This window comes from Myotis daubentonii, chromosome 9, assembly GCF_963259705.1.
Source record: "Myotis daubentonii chromosome 9, mMyoDau2.1, whole genome shotgun sequence".
Lineage (NCBI taxonomy): Eukaryota > Metazoa > Chordata > Mammalia > Chiroptera > Vespertilionidae > Myotis > Myotis daubentonii.
Window position 1 is genome coordinate 29480649 of NC_081848.1, and position 27155 is coordinate 29507803.

Consider the following 27155-nt stretch of genomic DNA (forward strand, 5'->3'; position numbering starts at 1 on the left):
AGAAAATTGTTAAAGTAATATAAAGTAAAAGAACGAGATATTTTAAATGAAAATATTAGGAAAGACATAATTTATATGTGTGGCTATAAAAGATCTCTCTGAAAGAGTGAAAATTAACTGAGACTTAAATGTTAAATAGAAATAGCTAGCAAAAAGAATCATGAGAAGAGCCTTTCTGTCTAAGGAAGAAGCACGCGTGAAGGTCTACATATGGGGAAGCAAATGGGAAAATGGTGTCAGAAGAGATCAGAAAGGCCTCAGGGGGTAGGTCAGATAGAGCCTTGTAGAACATGCCCAGGATATAAGTATTTATTATTAAATACAAGGATAAACACATGATTGTGTGTATACCTTTAAAATATTATTTTAATTTCCATGCGGGAGAATAATTTGGAGAGGGACAGAAAGTGGGATCAGGCAGACCAGTTGGGTGATTACCGCAGGTTGGCACTGCAGGCAAGATTTCTTAGTGTCCTTGCCTGAACTGTGCATTGGAAAATTTCAAATAGACTTTGGAGTAGAATCAAGAGGATATACCAATGAATTGGCTGGAGTAAATATTAAGTAAGGCTACCAAATAATCTGCCTTGAAGGCTGGAGAAATAAATGCATTCTTTCGTAAAAATAGTTTGATTTTAAGCAAGATCACTTGGAGATATCTTTGAGCTTTTCAAGAGTGAATTAATTAATTTAACAAATTAAGGCCTTATTGTTTGTTCCAGAAAATGTAATAGGAACTGGAAATATAAAACGTAAAATACAGTCTACGTTTTCAAAAAACTTATAATCTAGTGGGAGAAAAGCATCTACACTGGTAATATAGTATATTAAAGGCTATAGGTAAAAATGAACGAAGTGGTATGAAAAAATAGAGGAGGGCCTACCTAACCCTGAAGAATTTGGGCAAGTTTGCTCTTGAGGCATAATCTTGGAGCTCACATAATACAAAAGTGCAGAACATCTTAGAAAGTGGGTAAGCATCAAGGCTATTAATGGACCATTCTCCTAGTTGCCCCAACCAAAGATCATTGACTCTTCCCTATTCCTGAGCACCTTGTCTAGTCACGATCACACCTGGCTGTTTGAATTGCTAAATATTCTTACTCCCTCTGCTCCCTCCATCTGTACAACTCTTCCCTTGAGTATGTTCTCCTCCTCTCACAGTTGGCTATTACAGTAATTTCCTAGTTTGTTTCCCTACTCCCAAATTTATACCACATGCCTCTAAGTCTACTATTCATCTTGCTACTAGATAATGTATACAAAATACAGAGTTATCCCTTTTATTTCATTGCTTAGCACTTACCAGCATTTTCATATCTCTATAGATATACTCCAAGTATTTCAACATGGCACACAAAATTCCCTCTCTCCCATTCCTCCTATGACCTTTCCAGTGTCAATCACCACCACTTTGTAACTTTCATTTTCATTTTAGTGTAAGGGGCTGCTTGTAATTGTCATCTACACACAGTGCTATGTGGTTCTTCCACATCCATACATGTGTTTTCTTTTCTGTCCACAATGTACTTACTCCCTGGCACAGAGGTAGCACTTAGTCAGTGTGTTTCAACCTGCAGTAAAATGATGGGGAGAGTACAAATGAAGACAAAAGTAGGAATTAGGACCGTCCAATGATTCTAGCCTTTAACCAAAACGTTTGGACTTTATCCTATAGACAGTGTGGGGCCAGTAGAGGTTTTTCAGCAGAAGAAGGAAATGATTCCTCTAGCTATGTGTGTATTTGTGAGTGTGTGTGTGTATGTGGGGAGCGGGAATAAGTGCAAACATGGGGAGATCTCCCCATTGATATTATGTGAACTTTAACATTTAAGTGAGATCTAGAGCACTTTTCCAAAGAGCCTATGGCTGTTTGCAATCCTATCTCAGTGACTCTGATGCACCCTAACAGGTCACTTGGAGCTGCCAGCCAGAGACTGCTCTGATGGCTGCAGCTATCCTAAAAGCCGCTTTTCTTCTACCCACTTGGCTTATAGTTACCTCACTTCAGCCTACAACATGAGAGTTTAGGTCACCTTTGGGTCAGTGCCCTCATGGTGGTAATAGTAACTAACTCATAGACTATGCTTCCTGTGTGCGAGGAACTGCTTAAGTATCTTACAAATGTTAATTAAATTAATCCCAACAAAACTGTATAAGATTGTTAGTACAGTTAAGAGATATGAACCCACTTAGAATGGAATAATTATTTAGAAAAACAACTAGGAGTGGCAATGAACTGACATTACTGTCTTTATATTTATCTATAGACTTATATAAATTCATAGGAAGATGTCTGAAATGCCCTAACCAGTTTGGCCCAGTGGATATAGGGTCAGCCTGCGGACTGAAGGGTCCTGGGTTCGATTCTGATCAAGGCCATATACCTTGGTTGTGGGCTTGTTCCCCAATAGGGGGCATGCAAGAGGCAGTTGATATATGTTTCTAACTCTATTCCTCTCCGTTTCTCTCTGTAAAAATCAATAAAACATTTTTTTAAGAAGAGAAAAATGTCTGAAATGAAGGTTACCTACTGATAAGAAAAGATGTTTATGAGTGGTGGGATGGTAGGTTACTTTTTCATACACATATATATATGTGTGTAAACATATATGTATATAGTTTTGCATTATATTTTAAGGATGTGTTTTCATCAATAAAGCCATTAATATAAATTTTAAGCTAGCCATATTCTTAAAATCCATCATAAACTAGCAGGAAGCAGGGACTCAGAGTTGAGTTAGAAAGAGAAAGGAAGAGAATCTGGCATGAAAACTAGAAAGAAAAGAAAGAAAGAAAGATTATAAAAGGACGATGAGAGCAAAATAGACAATGTCACGACTACTTCACCTTATTTTCATTGAGGACATCAAGTAGCTATTACTTATTTAACAATCATCAGATATTTATGTTAACAGTGAATAGGGAACAGGATATGTGCCCTCAAATATTGATAAATGATAAGATACTGAGTGTTAACAGCAGAGAAGAACAGAATGGTGTTGGAGCACCATTATATCAGTGGAAGCTACTTAAATAAGGCTTAAAGTTGTCTCTTCAATTAATTGCATACATGCAAGCATTAAAGTAAAATGGGAGTTGATCGAACTAACATGTCAAAGAAGAATGTTTTGGACATAGAGTAAAGAACTGAATATGTGGGGCGTAGGGGAGGAAGGTGATACAGGCAAGCTAGGAAAAGGCCAACTCTAATTAGAGGGCTTTGTCAACTATGATAAATATTTTAAAGTTTATCCTAAGGGAAATTGAAAGCATTTGTTCATTCATTCATTCAACAAATATAGATCTAACTGTTGAAAATATTTCTATGACCAAAGCATAAAATTCTCTGCCCCCCTGATGTTTACATTCTAGTGGAGAGCATAATTTTAAATGAGGCAATTATTATCTCCAGGAATATCCAAAAACTGAATAAGAGAGGTAGTACAATCAAGGGGGACTTCTGTATAAATATATTTACATAGTCACAATGTAAAGAGTGAGTATTGTTTAAAAAATGAACAGGGAGGATACTGATTCAGAATAGTGGTTTCATCTGGAAATAGAGCATGGGTCAGATGTGAGTTACAAAAGTGATTTCAATTATTTCTGTAAGCTGTGTGTGTGTGTGTGTGTGTGTGTGTGTGTGTAATTTGAAACAAATGACAAAATATTAACATTTGTTAAAACTGAATTTTTGTTTGTTCTATACTTCCCTGCATGTTTAAAATAGTTTTATTTAAAGTATTTCATAGTATTTGAGCTATCTAAGTATTAAATGCTAAAAGATAAAATGTAAAAATAAAGGCTAAATTGGGGATTTTATTTATTTTCTTTGTTTTTAATATATTTTTATTGATTTCAGAGAGGAAGAGAGAAGGAGAGAAAGATAGAAACATCAATGATGAGAATCATTGATCCGCTGCCTGAAGGGTCACAACCTGGGCATGTGCCCTGACCGGGAATCAAACTGTGACCTCCTGGTTCATAGGTCGATGTTCAACCATTGAGCCACTCTGGCTGGGCTAAATTGGGGATTTTAAAAGGAGGATAGTAGCTTGGCTAGTGTTGCTCAGTGGATTGAGCACTGTCCCATGCATCAAGAGCTCACCAGATCCCCAGTGCGGGGTGTGCAGGAGGTGGCCTATCAATGTTTCTTTCTCTCTCTCTTTTTCCCTTCCTCTCTCTCAAAATCAATAAAAACATATTTTTAAAGGATAGTAGAAAACGACAGTAAAGAAATTTTGCAAATTACAATGTGAATCTCTTTGTGGTTTGGAGTATGATAACGCAGTGGGAATGAAGAGAAATGAAAATACCTTATTAGGAAATCAAATCAACAGGGGGACATAATTGTTTCCCTGAGAGAAAAGGGAGGATGAAGTAGTGGATGGCAACAATTTAGGCTAGGCACTCAGAAATTCCCTAAAAGCTTTTGCCAAGATAAGTTTTCCATTGCACACCATTCCTCACCAGATACTGGCAAAAGTTGTCCTAGAAAGAATCTTTTATTTGTTTTCTCTCAAAGAATTTAGGATAGCATATAAGTAGTAGATCTTTAGCTCCCTAGACCAATGCCAAAGGCATGGAAACACTTCCAGGTGGGTTTGCCAACTCCGGCCACCTTCCAACAAACCCAAGCAAAAAGGAAAAAGCAAAAACAAGGTGGCTTTCGAAAAATAACTTGATGGTGGAAAGCTTCTTGAAAGGAAGTTAGAATGATTTCTTGATTTTTCATTCATAAAGAAATGTATCTTAATTATTTTATGTGCAAATCTGTAAAATGGAAGGGAGGCATTGCATATCATTATTTTAATGTCAATAGGAACATTCTCTAAGAAGTTCCTTTGGTTCCCTAAGTTATCCGATTGCTTTGGGGGTGGGAAAGTTTGTATCTTCCCTTAAGTGGGGGGAAAAAGAGAACAGAGCAAAACTGAAGGGAGTTGGTGGGAACCTGGGAGGGAGTGAGAGATGAACTGGGCATGGTGGGGCGAGGAGGTAACACTACCCATTGACAGTCTTATTGCTCCAGCTTTTGCATTACTCTCTTCTAAAAAATGTTTGCTTCATTTGTGATCCTCACAGTTGTCCCAAGTAATCTTGAAATTCTTTCTTTTTACCTTTTAACAAATAAGTACATTAAATGAAAACATGGAAGGATTGCTTTTCATTACCAACTAGTGGCCCAGTGAATGAAATTCATGCATGGGGGAGGGTGTGTTCCTCAGCCTGGCCTCCACCCTCTCCAATTTGGGACCCCTCGAAGGATGTCCTACTGCCAGTTTACAGGGATGGGGACTAAACCAGCAGTCAGACATCCCTCTCGCAATCCGGGACTGCTGGCTCCTAACCGCTCCCCTGCCTGCCTGCCTGATTGCCTCTAACCACTCTGCCTGCTGGCCTGCTTGCCCCCAAATGCACCCCCCGCCTGCCTGATCATCCCAAACTGCCTCCCCTGCTGGCCTGCTCGCCCCTACCTTCCCTCCCGACTGGCCTGCTCATCCCCAACTGTCCCCCTGCTGGCCTGCTCATTCCAAACTGCCCCCCCCCCCGCTGTCCTGATCACCTCCAACTGACCACCACTAATGGCCTGCTTGCCCCCAACTGGCCCCCCTGCTGGTCTGCTTACCCCCAACAGCCCCACCCCCCACCAGCCTGATCACCCACAGCTGCCCTCCCCTCTTGGCCTCTAACCGCCTCTACCTCGGCCCTGCCACTATGGCTTTGTCCAGAAGAACATCTGGAAGGTTTCCTGGAAGGTCTCCCAGTCTAATTGGCATATTACTCTTTTATTAGTATAGATATATTTTGTCTGTAAATATGGTTATAGTTGCAAATATGAGTAGGACCAGGTAAAATTTTATAGAATGCGCCTTTTATTACAGATGGTTTGCCATGTATGCATTTTTTTTCTAAAAGTAAAAATTACTTTAAAAAATGTTTCAGGAAGACTTTGAGAAATTTACAGTATCTGCTTTTCTTCCAAGAAAGTTGTCACTTTTATGCCAGAGTGAGAATTATTTGTATGCTTTGTATGTCAGCATTGGGCCACTTTGACTGGGGGGCACTTAGCTTGACTTGAGAGTAATTATCTTGCTCACTGGCTGGGAGGGAGGGTGTGAGGCAGAGGAGATAAATACTCGGTTCTGGATTATTCATAGATTGCTGACTTTCTGGATTGATTGTGCAAGCCCCTCCTTTTATTGATGTCCACCCTATATTGACAGACATCTACCCTGGGAGAGAAATGAGATGAAACTCTCTTTCTTTTCATTGTAAAAAGCATTAGAATTCCTAAGGTGTGATAAGGCCACCCAGCCATCCACAGTCAAGGTACACATTTTCATGGAGGATGTTCCCACTCTTGAATAAATTAAAACAATTTTTTTTCTTTTAATTTAAACTTTCTTCTATAACTGTTTTCTTGTTACTTAAAAGCTAGTTTTTTTTGAAACTACTTCCAAAGCTTTTCAAGCTGTATATGTCCTTGGAATAAATTTATAAATAAGAATTGACACCAGCCGAAGCCGGTTTGGCTCAGTGGATAGAGCGCCGGCCTGCGGACTGAGGGGTCCCGGGTTCGATTCCGGTCGGGGGCATGTACCTTGGTTGCGGGCACATCCCCAGTGGGAGATGTGCAGGAGGCAGCTGATCGATGTTTCTCTCTCATCGATGTTTCTAACTCTCTGTCTCACTCCCTTCCTCTCTGTAAGAAATCAATAAAATATATTTTAAAAAAAAGAAAAAGAATTGAGACCAGCCGGTGTGACTCAGTGGTTTAGCATCGACCTATGAACCAGGAAGTCACAGCTTGATTCCAGGTCAGGCCACATGCCTGGGTTGTGGGCTTGATCCCCAGTACAGGGCGTGTAGGAGGCAGCCGATCAATGATTCTCTCTCATCATTAATGTTTCTATCTCTCTCCTTCTCCCTTCCTCTCTGAATCAGTAAGAATATATTTTAAAGAGAGAGAGAGAGAGAGAGAGAGAGAGAGAGAGAGAGAGAGAAAGAAGGGTATATATGTTTGTAAATAAGAAAACATGTATTTGATGCTCTTAGAAAGTCTTATTTTCTTCCATTAAAACTTATGCAGTATAGGGAACTCCATAAATTCTCTTAATTTGAAGAAAGTTACAGGGAAAGGTACTAATTCAGAGTTCCTTGGGAAAATGTGTCACATATATTTTATGTTTATTTTTTAAAGCAAAAATTGAAATATTTTCTATTCAGAAAATATATTTGGATCTAAATATCTTCTATAATTTTAACCCTAAAATATCAATTTAAATATTTTTAAAATGGTTGGGATGTTTGTTTTTTAAAATAAGTTAGGTTACTGGAGTTCTACATGTTACTGGATCACCTGGGGTAATTTTCTGATTGGAAAATTAAGAATTATAGTCAGAGGGGAGGACCTGAGAATTTTTAAAGAACATATTCAATTTACTTTAGAAGCTGAACCTCTCTTATCATGGGACTTGTTTTATATGTTTGTTAAGCTATATTATCACATAAGCATTGCTGCTATTGGGACAAACAGTGACAGTTGATTTGGGTCATTTGAATGTCCACTGTCTGTTTTAATTTGTATGTTCGTTTTGACTCTGTCATATGCTCAAACTTCAGTGGAAGTCATGAGGAGCTATTATTTTTGCCTGCTCTCTCCTTTCCGTTGTAAATATTCTTTTTTACTCAGAGGGACCTTAACTTTGATGTAAGGGATTGTTTCCATTGCCAACTGGTTTTTTCCTTGCCAAGTAAGAGAGTTGTGAACTCTTCAGTGATGCCTTCCCCAGGATATTTGCAGACGTGGTTGGGAAAAGTCATTTCATCCCTGACCTTTGCATGTCAGGCCTCCGGTGGTGCCGCCTGGCCTGTGCCCCGGCTCTCTCTCCCTCTGATCGCCATGTGATCACAGGGCCGCAGGCAAGGTGGCACCCTCGCAGCTCTTGCCTGCTGCCTGGGTTTCCCGTATGCAAATTAACCACCATCTTTGTTGGCAGTTAATTTGCATATCGCCCTAATTAGCCAATGGAGGTATGGTTAATTACCCTTTTTGTCTTTTATTAGATAGGATAATTATAACTATCTTAAGCATCATTCTTTTGAATCTTATGAGGTAAATATTACAATTTTATAGTTAAATTAAGACACAGGAAGATTCTGAATGTTGCTCAAGATCGTAAAACTAGTGGAAAATCAAGCCTGGGAGCTGTGATTTCACTATTTTATGCTTACCTGCCTATCTTCACAATAACATTTGTAGGCCCTGTAGTTTCAGGAAATTACAGGAAGAGAAAAAATTCAGCTTTCAAGTGGTCATATGTTACTTATCGCCAAGTCGCTCTGATATTTTTTATTTCAAATGTTCTTAAAATGAACTGCCTATTTGATTATTATAATTAAATTTGAACAAGGAGAGGGGTTAAAAATATTCTTGCCATTTATTTAGTATTATGTGTTTCTGATTCTTTAGGGGTTTGGATAAGAAATGTGTTTATTTCTATTAAAATAATTATGATAAATAGCTCCTGTTAATATTAAAAATTGAACAGGCTTTCAGAATGTTGACATGTTATTTCTTGGCTTCTAGGTTAAGTAATAATCTAAATAGAAACACCCTACACAGTTGTTCATTCAGCAAATGTTCCTTTATCAAGTCTCTGCACTGTTTTCAGCACTGTGCTAGTTTCTAGAGATAGAAATACAAAGGGAAGGCATATGACTTTCAATTTATATGTAATCAAATGTCCTTAGTGGAGTAAGGTTGACTTAAATAAGTTAGTATAATGAATGAATAAAAGAGGGGGAGGAGTAAGGGAAATAATGAAGAAACAAACTAACAAATAGGATGGAAGGAATGAGGAAGGAGAGAAAGTGCTAGGACAAGAGTAAACATTGATCACTATAGGAACATTGAGGAAAGAATATTAACCTGATCTTGAAAGTTCAGTGATGCCTTCTGGGAGGAAATGGAATCAATGCATGTGAAACATTACTTAATCAGGTAAAAGGGAAAGAAATGTTCAAGCAGGAAGGAAAGACCCATGTCCCATTTAAGAAATGTGTATTTTTTGCAATATCACAAAGAAAGTGAATCGCTACTTCACATTCATCTTTATATCAAAGTCTATTATATGGGAGCCACCCTTTTCCACAGAATAAACATCATAATTATGACCAGTTGTAAAAAAAAAAAAAAGTGACCACTTTGTCCAACTATAAAATTCCCAGGTCCCTAAGTACTTCCTAGATTTTCCTTGTTAATTTTTCTACATAAACATTCAGCAATACAATCTAAGGAGAGGGGATTTATTACAAATAAATTATCTCCAATAATTAATCTTTATTATCTTCCAATAGGCTTCGGAGTCAGACATATCCATGCTGAAGCCCACATTCTATCACTGACTCATTGTTATGAGTTTAAGCAAATAAATTTCGTTCTCTGAGCTTCAACTTCTTCTTCCATAAAATGGAGATAATAGTAGTAACGAATTCATAAATTTATTGGGTAGATAAAATAGCATACACAAGTTTAGTATCTTTCAGCAGTTCAATTATATTAACTGCTATCTCTCCAGTGTTAAAAATGTTTTCAAAACTATAAAGAAATGAACATAGAGATGGATGGATTAATTTAAGAATAAATGAATGAGAGGTAAATGCAGTACTTGCACCCTCCCACAACCACATAAAAAATACAGCCAACCTACAGATCAACCATCATTCAGAACCACCTGGAATCTAGCTGAATTCAAGTCCTACCACTAAGGATAAAAAGAAGAAGCCACATCAAGACTTGTAGGAATGGCAAAATTGGGAACAGGCTGATCCCACATGGTAGATAAAAAGCAGGGAGGATATCTTGGCTGTGGAGGTCGCCCCTGAGGAGTGAGGGTCCCAACCCCACACCAGTACCCCCAGTTGGGAGGAGAAGTCCCTATAACTTCTGGCTGTAAAAACCAGCAGGGATTGTGGCTGAGTAAAATGGAGGGCTGCTGGAGTCTCAGGCAATTCCTCATAAAGGGCCCAAACACAGACTTATTTGGACTCACTTCTTCTGAACTCCAGCAGTGAGGCAGCAGCTCAAAAGCCACTAGGGATATACAGGGAGGAACTGAACTGGCTGGCATTAGGGAGAGAGCTGGAGAGGCAGCTTTCTCCTAGACAAGTGCTGGCAGAGGCCATATCATAGTCTCCATCAACCTGGTAACACTGTTAGCTTGGTTCTGGTGATTCCCTGAGAGACTACCCCACCAACTTATGGGCCCTGACAAGCTGTTTCAGGTGGCTTTTCCATACAAATTGTCTGTCTTGGCTCATGCTTCAGACTTACCTAAAACCTCTCAAATAAGCAGCATATGGCCTTGATGTGCCCCATATCTCTTGCTAAGTGGCCCCAGTCCCAGCACTAGTGTCAGCCAGTCTTGGTTTACAGTGTGGCCTCTCCAGATACCTCCAAGCTCAGTACAAGAATCAGCCATCTGCAGATTGCTTTGTAGCTTATGTCAGGTGGTGCCAGACAGAACACATATATTGGCTAATCTTGACCTGCACCTCCTGGAAGGCCCCAAAGCCAGTGCACACAATGGATAGCTTCAGACCACATCAAAGCACCACCATCCAAACACCTCCACAGGTGACACACTCAAGGGGTGTATTCACAGGCACCAGAGCCCCACTGAAATACATTCTGGTCCGTGGGGTGGGCCCCTGTACAACTGATCCTCCATGGTGGTTGCAGTCAGTCCTTGCAGCCAATGGACCTTGGGGTAAATACCTCCCATTGATGTGCCAACAGCAATCAATGCTCAGCTACAACAGGAGGCAATATACAGCCCACACGGAGCAGGGGATGAATCTGGAGTGCCCAGCGTGGGTGAACATTGAAGCTGTGCCACTGGATCCTACAGGACACCTACTACATTGGGCAACTCTACCAAGTCCAAGGACATAGTAGCTCTCGCTAAGTAGCTCTCCCTGAAAACAAACACAGGGAGACTGCAAAAATGAGGAGACAAACATTTTCTAATCTCTTATTATTAAATATTATCCATACACTGAAAATTTCTGAGTTTAAACATATAGCCTAGTCTCCTCATCTAATCTCCAGACTTGAATACTCAACTGTCTACTTGACATATTTATTAAAATGTCTAATAGATATTGCAAATCATACATTTCCAAAGCTGAAACCTAGGTCTTTACCCTCCTGATTCTCAAGGCTGCTTGCTCCATCCTTAACATTCTATATTTCTCCTGATGGCAAATCCATTCTTTCATTAGCTCAGGCCAATACCTTTGGAATCATATTTTAACCTCTCTCATATCCTTTAGTCCAGTGGTTGGCAAACTGCGGCTCGCAAGCCACATGCGGCTCTTTGGCCCCTTGAGTGTGGCTCTTCCACAAAATACTGACTTCTGCGCATGGGCCGCGAAGTTTCAATCGTACTGTACATGCGCGCCCACACATGGATTTTTTGGAAGAGCCACACTCAAGGGGCCAAAGAGCCACATGTGGCTCGTGAGCCGCAGTTTGCCAACCACTGCTTTAGTCAATTCATAGAAAAACTCCATTGACTCTCCTTCAAATATAGAATTTTACCATTACCTCCACTGTAAAATTCCTGGTCTTAGTCAGCAATCAACATTAATCACCTTTACTACTGAAATAACCTTCTAACTAGTCTTCTTGATTCTACCCTTGTCCCCACCCAGAGCTACTTCTCAGGATCCCACGCAGAGATACCTTTTTAGAAAGCAAGCCAGACCATGTTACTCCGTTGCCTAAGAACCTACAATGATTTCCTATTTTATTCAAAGTCAAAGTCCTTACAAATTGTTATCTGGCCCCCTTGTTACAGCTCCGGGCTACTTTCCTTTCCACTTCATCTCCCTCTTACCCCAACACATAGGTCCTTTTGTCCTTCTTTAAAATATCTGCAAGTTTCTTATCCTGGGATCATTGGCCCAGCTGCTCTCTGCCTGGAATGTACTACCCCAAATACCATAGGGCGCCTATCCTTCCCTCCTGCAAGTCCTCACTGAAATGTCTACCCTGACCAACATGTTTAATATTACAAATTGTTCCCCTTGCCCTCTTCTCTCTCTCATTTTCTCCATTTAATATATAAACTTTTACTCTGTTATATTGTTTATGTATTAATTTATTTTGTTGGTCATATATTGTCAGTCTCCTCAGCTAAAGAGGAGGGTTTGTTTTATTGTTTTGGGGTTTGTTTGGGGGTTTTATTTGGCATGTTTTGTTCACTTTGGAATATCAAGGTCCTCAAATACAGTAGACACTTAATAAATATTTGCTGAAGAAATAAATTACAGAATGGGAGAAAGGGAACAAAGCGAGTGTCTATCATTCATTACATTAGGAACTTTGTTTTCTGCCAGCTAATCCTCGTCTGAATTATCTTCATTTTGCAAAAAAAAAAATAATAATAATAATAAGGTTGAAAATGTAAAATATCTGTGTCCTGTTTACACAGAAAGTAGCAAAAGGCTCAAGCCTCACTGTAAAAGTAAATGGAAAGACTGTGAGTCACTGAATTCTTTCTGAACAGACCTCTAAAGTCCTATGAAAAATTTTGTGCAGCGATCCTTTAAAACAATGAGCCTGAGAAAATTGTTTCAGTTAATGCTGAAAATACAATGATTTTTTAAAAAGGAAATGCCAGGGCTCATATATTATCGGAAATTTGTAAAATGCCTTCTTACTCTTTTAATTTTTCAGTTCTCATTAGCTTATACATTTGTTTATCATACCGGATGAGTCAAAAGGTGGAATATTAATAAATGTAACACCATCTGCTCCAGGAAAAAAAATTGCCAAAAGGCCCTCTTGATGGAAGTTTTCAAAATAGGTCCCCAAAGAGAACATAAAGCAGTCTTCCTCTTGCCAGAAACTAAGCAATGAAAAATGCACCCTGTGCTCTTCTTCACAGTGATAAATTTGTGGTAATGCTAAAAACAATGTCATCATGGTCAGAACCCATTCTGATAGAGAAAACAATGTGGTTCCATTGATTTCGGTTTTTGATAAATATAGCTTACCCAAAATAAATGATCACCTTCTCCCCCAAGAACATAAAACATTATAGCACAGAGCTTACCACTGGTCTCTAGCCTGCTTGGAAAGTGCTTCATAAAGTGCTGGTATATTATATGAGTAATATGAAACAGATAAATGTCTCCTATTTCACCACCTCTTAAAAGTCACATTAAGTTGAGTGAAAATTCAGAGACCATATGTGCTGCCTTGTACTTACAAACAATTTAAGATAATATAATACCATTTACTTGGGGCTGTGTGTATATAAACAGCTAGAAAGATAAAATCGGCCTGGCTTTTTCCCAGAAGAACATAGGACAATCTAATAAAACACTTTAGCAGATGTTGAGTCACTACTGTTTTATGTGAGTACTTCTCTTTTTCCTCTTTCTATCAGTTCATAATTATTAAGCCCCTGTTCAAGTCACATGTTATTTTATGTGGCCCTCACACTAATCCTTGAGATGTAGACTAGAAGATATTATCTTCCCTCCTACAGCTTTAACTGATGTCGCATCTGAACTCTCAGCAGTACTTCTCGGAGATGTTACAATTCTCTGATGACACTATATTACTATGCTGTAGAGGTATTATTCCTCCACGCCTCTGATTCCTGCATTCTGGCTGTTTCCTTTACATTCCTTCTCCCCTCGTCCATGTCTGTACTTCTCATATAGTTCCTTTTCACTTGAAATGTTCTTCAGCCCCAACCCTACTTCAGTTACCTTAACTAAAAAGGAATGAACCTGGCCAGTGTGGTTCAGTGGTGAGCATCGACCCAAGAACCCTGTCAGGGCACATGCCTGGGTTGCTGGCTCAATCCACAGTAGGGGGCATGCAGGAGGCAGCCGATCAATAATTCTCTCTCATCAGGATGTTTCTATCTCTCCCTCACTCTCCCTTCCTTTCTATAAAATCAATTTAAAAAGAACACATATATTAGGAAAAAAATCTTGTTGCATTTCCTACTTAAGGGCCATAGGTTTAAAAAGGAATGAACTAGTGGTGCCTCCTTCATAGACTGTTGTGGGTATTAAGGGAAGTGGTGTATGTATAGAACTCAGCGCGGTGCCTAGCAGAGTAGAATCACAGAGCATAACCCATGTACTCTTAAAGGAATAAACACTGCCTTTGTGTCACGATGGTGCAGGCTCAGTGGCGTGAATGGTGTAGCTGCTTGGTAATGGGCATTGAACTAGGAAGTGAGGGTTGTGCTCTAATTGTGCTAGGTGAACCGTTTTCAATATCTTCAATGAGTGGGACAAAACATTACTCTTCCCCTTGTGCACTTTTCTTATATGTGTGGGGTTTGTTCCTATATTTTTTTTATAATAAAAGAGTATTTATTTGCTTAAATATATATCAGTAGCTTAATTGAGGAATACCTATAATACATAATGATACATAAAATTCAAGAGCTAGTAGATGTGGAAAGAGAAACAGGAGGGGAAATCCATGGCAGAGGAATGCATACAATTTTGCAACCAGCCTTAGGAAAAGGTGAACCTGGGCCTTAGAACAGTCTGGTATGTTTCTAAAAGGGAGAAAAACTAAGGCTGTGTAACAGGTGCGATGGGAACATAGAAGGAATACTGTGGGGCCGAGAAAGTGGCTGCAAAAACTCTGAGTCATAAAATGAAAAGCTTTTGAAGATTCAGATGGAACAGCAGCATAGGAGGAAATGCCTGAGTAGGCTGATTATTTGCAAAATAATAATTTAAGAGTCTGACTAAACCAGAGGAAAGAGACTCTGAAAAGAGGTTGGCAAGCCCGTTAATTAATAGAAATAAATAGAAATTAAATGTAAAACACTCAGTATAACTCATAACATATATGTAAAATTTATTGATAGTCTATTGGTTTTAAAGTGACGACTTTAATGTTTTATTCTAACAAAATACAAAAATTGTTTTAAGCATTTTATAGACTCAGTCCTGAAAAATTGCTTTACTGTTAGCATGTGCATTTTTCTATAAGGATTTCTTTAGATTAAAGCCCTCATTATAGGGATGGAATTCTGCATTAATTCCATTTTACATATAGAAAAATTGAGATGCAAATAAATAAAGCAAAAGTCTCATACTTGTGGGAAATACTTGTGTGCAAGCTGAAAATGAAGTGTATGTATCCTTACTCTATTATCCTCTTCAATCAATCATTCATTCAACCCGTTTAACAGCCTGTGTGCGGGGTTCTGTGCTTGGGACAGGAAACAGCAAAAGCAAAGAAACAGTCCCCTGCTCTCAGATTGTTCACAGTCCACCACATGAAGCAGACAAGCAAACTCACTGTGAGCAGAACAGTTGTGCTATTATGGGCAACAACAACAACACAATGGTGTGCAGGACTGTGATAGGCACAGGCCCAGGGCACTGTGTGACCGCAGGGGAGGAACCTGTCCTTCAGCCGCAGGGAATCAGGAAAGCCACACTGGAAGGGAATCTGGAAAATGAAAAACAGAAGAGGAGTTAACTAGTGTACAGGATAGGGGCAAGGTAAAAGTGGAGCACATTGTATTATTTAGATTCATAAGCTATGTTTTTCCTCTTCATCTGCAGTTTGACCAGAAGTCGTATTTTTCAAAGTTGTTCCCTACAAATGTGCATCTGTGATAATCCTTCCCCCTGGCACTCTGCAGTACTAGTAAATCATTCTTTATGCCTAATTAATAAATGAATCTTTGAATACAGTTTCAAACTCCCCTATAAAATATAACCAATAACAAAGAACAAAAATAAAAGCTAAATTAAAAATACTGCTCTGAGTTGGCTCAACTCTCTGAGGGGATTTTATTTAGGGAATCTAAGCCAGCAATCTATAATAATAAAAGAGTAATGTGATAATTAGACCAGACATCCTTCCAGACGTCCTTCCTTCCGGACAAAGCCATAGCAGGTGGGGGCCGTGGCAGAGGCAGCCGCCGCCATGGTGGGGGCCAAGGCCCTTGCACAAATTTCATGCATCGGGCCTCTAGTCTGTAATAAACCTGGAAGGGCTGGGTCCAATGATAAATGGATGGCTGTGAGTCCCCTCTGGAGTAGTGTTAAGAATGCCCCATAGTCAATCCTTGTCCTCTTCTGGTGTGGGTATTTGCCCATTCAAAAAAATCTACACTAGAAAATTTCAGGGGCACGAACACAACACTTGGCCAATCAGAGTCTCTGACCAGAAACCCTCAGGATATGTAGTCCAGGATGACAAGCTTTCTGAAGAGTTTGAACCAATGTGATTTTTCAGAAGGGAGCATGGATTTAGGTCAGGATAACAAATAGCAAATACTTATACTACCATTAACCGTGTCTTGCCCATGGCAGACACTGTTAATTACTCATGATTCTATTTCCTAAGTAGCCTCAGGACCCCTTTCAGAGGGACACTTGACCAGTTGGCCTCCCTGATAGTAGCATCAAGCAAGCAAGCAAAAAATCCCACAGGATTTTAATCTCAGCCATAACATGTTAGCTCATATTGCCCCTCTCTAAAATAGAATTGATAATTCCTACTTCACTTGTTTATTATAAAGATTACCTAAGGTATCTAGGAGAGCATCTGACATATCATAGACACTTATGCTCCTTTTTTAAAATGCTGGCATAAGTGCCCATCAGCAGATGAATGGATTAAAAAATGGTGGTACATCTACACGATGGAATACTATGCTGCTGTAAAAAAGAAAGAACTCTTACCATTCACAACAGCATGGATGAACATGGAGAGCATTATGCTAAGGAAAATAAGCCAGTCAGAGAAATAAATATCACATGATCTCACTCATCTGTGGAATGTAATGAACAACATAAACTAATGAACAAAAATAGATCCAGAGACAGAGAAGCATCGAACAGACCATCAAACTTCAGAGGGAAGGCAGGGGAGGGGGGGCTAAGAGATCAACCAAAGGACTTGTATGCATGCATATAAGCATAACCAATGGACACAGACACTAGGGGGATGAGGCATGGGGGTGGCTGGGGAGAGCTCAATGGAGGGAAAAGGAGACCTATGTAATACCTTATGTAATTCTGTAAACAATAAAGAATTTAAAATTTTAAAAAAGAAAAGTAAAGTAAAATGCGGGCATAAACAGAAATAAGGCAGCTTCCAGTTGAAGCAATTCCCAATATAACTTAACTAACATTTGGATAGAAACTAAAAATTTTATTTGAGGCTGTGATCAAGGTATGTTTTCACACTAAGATAATGTTAAAAATCAATCAGCTCTATCATATGCCTTCTCTGCAGAGGACTTGAGGTGCTTTTGTTTTTTACTGGCCTAAACTAAAAAATGTTGCAATTAACAGCTTTCCTGGGAACAGTGAATCTGAACTTTATAGTTAGATGGTACTGGTTTAAAATGACTTCTGTTTACTGCCTTCCTCATTCCTTTCCTCTACCCACACATCCCAGATTCAATGAATTATTCAGAATTAGGTTAATCAGTCAATCATAAAACACTTATCAATACATAATCAATACCAGGAATATTTCTAATATGAAACATGTCACACTGCTAGGTAGTAAGTGTTTAAAGTGCTTACTTAGTTTTGTCCTTTCTTAGTTAGTAGAATTTGACTAAAATTTAGATGTAATGCACTGAATTTAGCCTTCTGTCTATAACAGTACATAACAGTTCTATAATTTGGAACTTCTTATAGGAAACAAAAAATTTTGTTGAAAATGATTTGATCCATTTGCCAGATGATAATTATATACTTTGGTTATATAGTAAATACATTAATTTGTAAATTGCTATGTTAACCGTATGAGTGAGACACTATGATCAGTACTAGGGATCCATTTGTGAGCAAAAGAGACAAAGTCCTTTACATCAGGGTGCTTATAGTCAAGCAGGGAGGACAGACGACAGACCTTAACAATATTCTCTCTCTCTCCCACCCTCCCTCCCTCCCTCCCTCCCTCTCCCTTTCTCTATCACTCACACATAATTCCAATTCTTCTGAACTATAGATGTTATGAAAACCTTTAGCTTAGCCTGAGTGAACAGATAGTATTACAAGATTGGGGATATGGACAATGCAGAAAAAATCTGAGTCTGCATCCCTTTGCTATCTCAGACCAACATCTTAGAGATCCAAAGCCATAGTGGTAAAGAGAGGAGGAAAGGCATTTAGGAGGTCTGCGATGGAACACATTTGAATGCAAGCCTGATGCTGTTAGTCACCAGTCAACACCTTGTACTCTGGGCAGAACTATTGTTCATGTATCAATGTAGTACACCTGAAGTGGCCTAACCAGCAGCTGAGGACACGTACATCTGATTCTCAGAGATTTTCAACAGTAACCTCCTTTCCTCAAAAATATACCAGGAATAATGAAGCTTGTTAAGGAGTTCCTGCCTAGCCTACTTACAGAATATCAGGCATCTATCACAGGATCTTTGACTTCTCATTCTTACTGCCTGAACAGACACTTGGAATAGGGTTTGTAAATGCAATAGTCTAGGACTATTAATACAGTAATGTTAACCCTGTAACACTAATAACCAAACTGTAAGCGTGAGCACCAGTCATTACTGAGGGGTCGTATCATCTTAGGGGTGTCCAGGAAATCAGGGGCCCCTCCATTTGGTGTATCCAAACACATTGGCGGAATCACAAGATGAGCATAGATATACCATTTTGGCAGTTCACTTTCCCTTTAAAAAAAAAACAATTGCATTTTCAATATATATTTCACTTCAAGCTATGAAAGGATGGATTGTAGTAGAGAACCATAGAATATGGATCAAGCATGAAAAGGGATGGAAGTGAGAAGTGGATAGCTACTTAAATAGATGTGATCAGAAAATAGGCCATGGTTTTCTAACTATTGGCAGTTCTAGAAACCAATGTGATGCGCATCTTCTGAGAAACATGTTTGCTATGAGGGAGCTTCACTGACACGATCTAAGATTCTTTAATCTAAAATATGATGGCATATGCTAACTTGATTAAATTTATGATAAAACTATAAAATATATACACTATAGATTCTTAGTAAAACTCTACATGCCATTCTGGTATGTATAACTTACCAGTATACTAAGAGTACTTCCAGTAACTTACTATTGTACCAGGAATGAAACGGATAAAACAGAAAACTATTAAATGGAGAAAATGCCCAGAAAACTATTAAATAGAAGAAAATAAAGAAGAGAATTAGGTAGAATACTGGGGCATTCAGGTGTTTGTAGACCAATGCACATAGTAAAAATAGTAATCAATGAAAATTTAAATGTACATTGCACTAGGGTTAACATTACCTCAAGATTCTGAGATTTGGTAGATCATGTTCCATGATAGGACTACAGCAATGGAAGGATATTACTGTCTTGTACAAAACAGATCTAATAGGAGTGTGTGGGTGGTGGGGGAGGGGGAGTTGGGAGGGGAAGCATAGAGGGAATATAAGAGAATGATATACCACCAGGATAGGTATCTGTAAACCTGAAGCTCAAAGCTCTTTCAGTAAGGATTTAAGAAAAACTAAAACTGAAGTGTTGTTTTCAGAGGAAGGTATGCTGGACCATCCAATTAACCACTTTGCTTTGGCTTCTGCCACACTTCGTTCCTTCTAGGACTTCTCTCTATCTTATGACTTCCCTCACATATCCTCTTCTCTGCCATTCCCTAAGGTTGGTATCACACAAGACCTCTAGGCTCTGCCCTCATCTACATCTATGAATTTCCTCATTGATTGCTTTCATTTCCATGTCTCTCACTTCCTCCTATAAACAGGTGATTCTTAAAGCTATAACTTCCGCCCTGATATCTCTTCTAAGCCTCTATTTCTATCTTCTCAGTAGGTCATAGATACTTCAAGCACAACATTTCCAAACTGGAACTAGACACCATTCCCATAACATGTGACCCTTTACTTCCTACAGTCTTTATCCTAGTTAATAGCATTGCAACCAACTTGGTTAGAAGCCTCTCTCCTGATTCTGTCTGTCTGCCTTATAATTTCTTTCAATCCTAGTTCTAAAATGTCTTTATTAGCTAAATGTTTTCTTTAGTACAATGACTTTTAGTTTTTTCCCTACCGTCTCTTGACTTTCCTCTTGTGATAGCCTTTATTTGCCTCTAGTCTCCACATGCCTTCCTGACCTGCCTTTCTAATCCATCGTCCCCCACCACTAGTCCTGTCCATGAGATAGTAGAAAGCTTTAGGTAGGATTAGAGTGGTCACATCCTGAAATTATTATATAAGACATTTTCACGCTGGATGAGAAGTCAACCTCATAATCTCTAAGGCTGGGTTGCCAACCAAGGACCAATTATGTAGTCACTGAGCTTGCTTATTCAAACTAAGATTTCTTTATCTCATTCCCAAAGTATTGATTCAAAAATCTCCCGAGTTTAGACCCTCGAATTATACTTTTGTAGGCTCTACAATAAGTGTGATGAACATCCATTTTTGGAAACTCAAGATCTTAATCCAATTATAAGTTCAGTGATTATAACACTCTAATCAGAATCCAATTTGCTATTCCAAGAAAATAGTTACCAAAGTCTTTGTGCATTGGCAGCATCATTAAACAAAACATAAAGCCTTCTGAGTGCACATTTAATGAAAAAAAGCATTCATTTGAATGTATAAGTTCTGGTAAATTTGTGAAAATTATCCTATCACATGAGAAGCATGCTTTATGCACATTTCTTCCTACACATATATCTAATGGGCTTTTTCTTTAGTTTCACAAATAATGTCAATTAGTTTCACATGAAGACTTGAAGTAAAAATAGTGGTGAATGTTATATGCAAAACATTTAGTAATTAGGGTGTTAATTTACATTTATATCAAAGCAATTAAAATTTAACAAAACAGCAGGAAAAAAGAAGAGAGTAAAATTAAAGCCCTTAATGTAAATATTTAGATTTTTCCAGTTGATTCTCTCTAGCTAATGAAAGAAGTTCTGCTTCAGGTATCATATAACGTTTCCTATATCAGTAAATTACTGAGACATTAGTAGCTTGTGACCAATAAGGAAACTGGTCCCTATAGAATTAACTATAGTAGGTAGTAAATTTCATTTTCATATCGGTGTTATAAATAAATTATTAGAAAAGAATAAAAATAAGAATGACTAATTCCTATTTTACTGTTGCAATTAGTTCCTACAGTGAACAAATTTATAAATATGAAGCATAACCCTGTGTTACATTAAGGTCTCAGAGGCTGAATTCCTACATATAAGCACATATGTGAACATAGGTGCCTAAAAATATGGATGCAGGTATATTCATTAGCAATGATGTATACATTTATTTATAATTAACAACATTATGTAAAATGACTCTCTTATATTAATTTGGGCTATCCACAAACACTTTTTTAGGTTAAAAACACTTTGTTTCAATATTAAATGTACACTTTTTAAAATAAAACATACATTTTCCTATGGAAACTATCTTGTAAAGTGTGCTGAGGATCCTCGGCTAACTCACAAATCCTATTAAACCCATAGTGATGGGGGGGGGGGGGCGTCAATTGGGGAAAAAGGAGTCTTATGTAAAACTTTAGATAATAAAAAAAAACACATAGTGAATTTAACTATAACACTAATGGGACTCTGAAACCTGAGATCTTCAGTCTATAGGCCGTCGCTCTATCCACTGAGCCAAACCAGCTAGGGCATGAAACCTGAGATCTTGAAGAAAAAGACTGGCAAGCCAAAAATAATGAAAAAAGAATGTTCCCTTTCCTTTTACAACAGAGCTGCCTTAAAAATATTTTGAAAAACCCATTGCTTCTTTGCTACCATTACTTATTGTTACCTCCCTTAACTCCCAGTAACCGCTGATTTTTGTAGCCACTTCCTACAATACCCTTGATCATAAAATATGTGTAGTTAATAGGAAAACCTTATACCTATATCAATTAGGATTTGGTTTGGCTGCATATATCAGGGAAAAGAAAAAACAAAACAAAACAAAACAAAACAGTAGTTTAAGCAAGGCAAATGTAATGTACATAGTCCAGAGTTAGTCAGTGGTTCTATGGTTAATAGGGACTCGGGCATTCTCTCTCTATTTTCTTTTCCATAACCCAGAACATGTTTTCTGTCCTTAAAGTTATCTTACCTTCCAAGATAACTGCTGGAGCTCTAGCCAACATGTTTGTATTTCAGGCAGCAAAAGGAAAAAGCAGGGAAGGACAAAAAGGGTCTCTCACCAAGATGAGTCATTTCCTTTAAAAGAGTTCTCTGCTTGCATCTTATTGGCTAAAACCTAGTCACATGGAAAACCTGACCCCAAGTCTGTTGGAAAATACGCTTTAGCGGCATCTTTTATCACGCCCAATGAAATTGGTCTGTTCCTGAGGATAAAGGGGAGAAAATATATTGGCTAGCAATTAGTAATCTCTGCCACATTCCTCAAATAGCCACTCCTCCAGATTACTCAACTCCTTTCCTACTCACAATAAAGCTATCTCAATTCTATTCTTTTTTATATCTAATTCACAGGAATGATCTTTCTAGATCAATGGTTCTCAACTTCAGCTGCAAATTGAGAAGCACTTAAAGTGCCTTTAAAAAATTCTGATGCCCAGGCCAATTAAACCAGAAACAATGTCAGTGAGACTCAGGCCACAGTGATTCATTACATTATCTCCTGGTGGTCCCATTGTTCAGCCAAGTTCGAGAACTACTGTCCCAAAGAAACTTTACAAGAAGGCATGTAACCCAAATGATACCACATTTTGTCACTTTTTTCTGTTGTGTAAAACAAACAAATAAACAAACCCTGCAAGCCAAGAGTGGAGAATAATTTGGGGAGTGTTGGCACGTGCCATAGAGACCAACTGTTTGCTTTTGGAATCAGTTTTCCTCTACTACACGCTCCTTTTTTTAAACACTATCTTCTCTTCTATAACATTGGAATCATATGATTCTCTGAAAACCCTGATTTTTCTATATAGTAGATTCAAGGACAGCATAGATTGATCCAATGTTGGTCATCCTTGATGATTTTTCTCTCCTATATCCACACATCAATTTAAATAATCGGTATTGCTTCAAATAACTCTCAAATCTGCCCACACCTTTATCTTATCCAAAATCCACACAGCAACCAAAGGCATGTTTAAAACACACACAAATCTGACTGTCCCGTTTTCTCTACATAGATCCCTCCAATGACTGCCCATTGATCTAGGACTCTGCCCTACAAGATTCCCTCCCACCCACCTCCCAGCCTTATCTTAGACCACTCCTCACACTCTTGTATGGTGAACTCCTTTCTTGCTTCCAATGTCTCCTGGCTCTTTCCTTATAATCAATCTGTTTGCCAGACTTACTGAATTCCCAAATGCAGCCAAACCAATACTTTCATTTGAGGGAGGGACATTATTGCCCCCATAGACTGGGTCAAGATTCATACTATACTTCTTTTTTTAAATATATTTTATTGATTTTTTTACAGAGAGGAAGGGAGAGGCATAGAGAGTTAGAAATATCGATGAGAGAGAAACATCGATCAGCTGCCTCCTGCGCACCCCCTACTGGGGGATGTGCCCACAACCAAGGTACATGCCCTTGACCAGAATTGAACCTGGGACCCTTCAGTTGGCAGGCCGACGCTCTATCCACTGAGCCAAACTGGTCAGGGCTGATACTATACTTCTTCGTGGCCCTTATTACAGTTGTAATTCTTCAGAAGCACCCACCCACCCCTGATTATTTTTTATGAAGGCAGGAAACATGTTCATGTTCTTTACCATTTTGTCTTCAGATCCTAGAACAGCTCCTAGCACAGAATATGTATTAATAATATGGAGATAAATATTTTAGAAGTGAATATAGGAAGAAACAAGTAGCATGGGATTCTAAGATTGGAATGGTAGATTGGAGACAACGTGAAAGGTTCCTAAGCAGCGGCTTGTAATTCTGTCACAACTGGCCCGAGTAAACGTTTCTTCCTTCTGTTTCAATATGTGTCTGTGTCTCTGCAGGTTGTGAGTTGATCCCAGTACAGTACCTTCGCTGGGGTGACCCTGAGCCCATTGCAGCTGTGGTGTTTGCCTGCCTCGGCCTGCTGGCCACCCTGTTCGTCACGGCAGTCTTCATCATTTACCGCGACACCCCAGTAGTCAAGTCCTCCAGCAGGGAACTCTGCTACATTATCCTGGCTGGCATCTGCCTGGGCTACCTATGCACCTTCTGCCTCATTGCAAAGCCCAAACAGATTTACTGCTACCTTCAGAGAATCGGCATTGGTCTCTCCCCAGCCATGAGCTACTCAGCCCTGGTAACCAAGACCAACCGTATTGCCAGGATCCTGGCCGGCAGCAAGAAGAAGATCTGTACCAAAAAGCCCCGATTCATGAGTGCCTGTGCCCAGCTGGTGATTGCTTTCATTCTCATATGCATCCAGCTGGGCATCATCGTCGCCCTCTTTATAATGGAGCCTCCTGATATCATGCACGACTACCCAAGCATCCGGGAGGTCTACCTGATTTGTAATACCACCAACCTAGGAGTCGTCACTCCTCTCGGATACAATGGATTGCTGATTTTGAGCTGCACCTTCTACGCTTTCAAGACCAGAAACGTCCCGGCTAACTTCAACGAGGCCAAGTATATCGCCTTCACCATGTACACCACCTGCATCATATGGCTGGCCTTCGTGCCCATCTACTTTGGCAGCAACTACAAAATCATCACCATGTGCTTCTCAGTCAGCCTCAGTGCCACCGTGGCGCTAGGCTGCATGTTTGTGCCGAAGGTGTACATCATCCTGGCCAAACCGGAGAGAAACGTGCGCAGCGCCTTCACCACATCCACCGTGGTGCGCATGCACGTGGGGGATGGCAAGTCATCCTCGGCCGCCAGCAGGTCCAGCAGCCTCGTCAATCTGTGGAAGAGGAGAGGCTCCTCCGGGGAAACCCTAAGGTAAAAGCTGTGGGGACCCTGTGGGCGTGGGCCGCTATTGGTTGAAGCAGTGACATTCCCTTCCTGGGCCTTTTAAATGGAAAATACTTGAGTGAATGAAGCTCTAGGGAGCAGGGTGTTGGGAAGGGGGCTTTGGACATTTGAATAGTTTTTGCGGGGTTAATTGGATGTGGACCCAGTGACTCAGGCCAAGGCAGGAACATAGAAGCTGAGACCTCTGATAAAGCAAAGAGTTACCGCAAAACGGGGTGAGGTCAAGAGGGCAGAGAGAGCGCAGTTAAGTCATTGAGCCATGGCAAGGCCCTCCAGGTCCTGAGGGGACGGAGATACATTGTGCACTAAATTCTAGTTCACCAGAAAAGATTACAGAAAATTATTAACAAATAAGATGATGCTGAGAACAGAATACCAAGAGCCTCACACATCCAACTGCACTTGCACATGCCCAGCGCATAGAGACATGAGAATATAGAATTGATATTCTAGTTCTTAATGGGAAACTTGAACTCTTTGAGAAATGTCTAAGTAAATGAAAGAGACAAGAGAACATAGTAGCTTTGAATATACTCTTTCTAAACAACCAGCCAGTCTCCCACTTTCTCTGATGCCCACAGTCCCTTCCCACCTACCCCACCAAGTTCAGTACCACAGGTTTTGTTACTGGGCAGTTGCCATCTGAAAAGAATCTGAAGTCAACAGTCAGTGGTTTCCCCCCATGTGAGGGACTACCTTATATGATAAATGCCCTCTAAGATACTTCAAAAGGCAATGAAAACACCTTATCAGTGGCTTGGGAACAAATTTGAAGGTGTTAAAAAGGCTACATAAGTTATTTGGTTGGGAATAAGGATCTCCTCTCTTTAAGAAGTACATAGTCTGATGGGAAAAATAAAATAAAAGGGGGGCGGTGAGTGAGGAGACAGATGGAAAACATGCCAGCAGGTTTGAGATATGGAAGGCTTTCTGTATATAGAACATGACATCTCCAGGATTTATTGAAGAAATAGAAGACATAGTTATCCCTGAGGTTTATAATTTAGTTGACTACCTTGCACCAGGTGCATGGAAAGATATGAGAGGCATACAGGAATTAGAAAAGAATTGAGTGGTAAGGATACATGTTAATAATGCATCATTTTGATGTACAAAAGAGCTACTCAGGAAATCATCTGCTAACTCTACAGAGATTTGACAAGTTCCCTAAACTCTAAATAAGTAAATGCAAGATAAATGGCTAAATAATATTGCTTGAACAATGCTTTTAACTATCATTTAGCCTACATAAAAAGTTCTATTTTCTATAAACTCTAATCCCTCAAAGCCTGAGTTGTGGTAATGGTAAAGATTCTGTGTTTGCTGAGGACGGAAAAGGACTCACAAGATACTTAGAGTTACCCACATGGCCTGATTCATTTGCATTTTTAACATGTATCCTTGCCACTTTCAATTCTTTTCTAATTCCTGTATGCCTCTCATATATTTTCATGCCACTTGTGCAAGGTAGTCAACAAAATTGTAAACCTTGGGGAAAACTACATCTTCTATTTCTTCAATAAATCCTGGAGATGTCATGTTCTATACACAGAAGCCCTTCCATATCTCAAACCTGCTGGCATGTTTTCCATCTACCTTACTGACTTCTCTCTAAAACATTCATTTTCAGGAACTTCTGCAAGATCAGCCTTTTATGTTGTCTAAGAAAATTTATTTTGTCAAACTTAATTTATCAGCCTTTCTTTAAACTGAAATAAGTCTTCATAAATAAGTCTTCATTGGCATCCTGATAGAGGAAACAGTTTGCTACAGGGACAGAATTGTGAGTCTGTGCCTAAGTACCCCCCAGACTCTCTAGGGCGGGCTCCTTAGAGAGACAGCATGGAACAGTGGTGAAGAGCACTGACTTTGCAGCCAGGTTCTCCTGAGTTTGAGCTGAGACTTCATCTCTTCATCTTCCAAATTGAGATTATAGCACCTACTTCATAAGATTGGAAAGAGAGAAAGGAATAATGTGTGTAAAGTCCAGGCATACAGTAGATACTCTACTAAAGGTAGCAGGATGCAGAACTAGACAGCACTGGGATTAGATCCTGGCAGCATCACTTGCTAGCTGTGTGACATAACTGTAGGCCAATCACTTAACTTCTCTGGGCCTCGGTTTCCTCCTCTGATAAATAGAGATGATGAAATACATACTT

The 27155-nt window shown here is 39.3% G+C and overlaps 1 protein-coding gene across 1 annotated transcript in view; it reads left to right on the forward strand.

Moving 5' to 3' along the window:
* Positions 1-27155, forward strand: part of GRM5 (glutamate metabotropic receptor 5) — a 447722-nt gene that overhangs the window by 367020 nt on the left and 53547 nt on the right. Inside the window, exon 7 of the mRNA XM_059708191.1 lies at positions 24021-24960. Within this exon, the coding sequence (XP_059564174.1) occupies positions 24021-24960 (940 nt within the window). The remainder of the gene's footprint in view (positions 1-24020; positions 24961-27155) is intronic.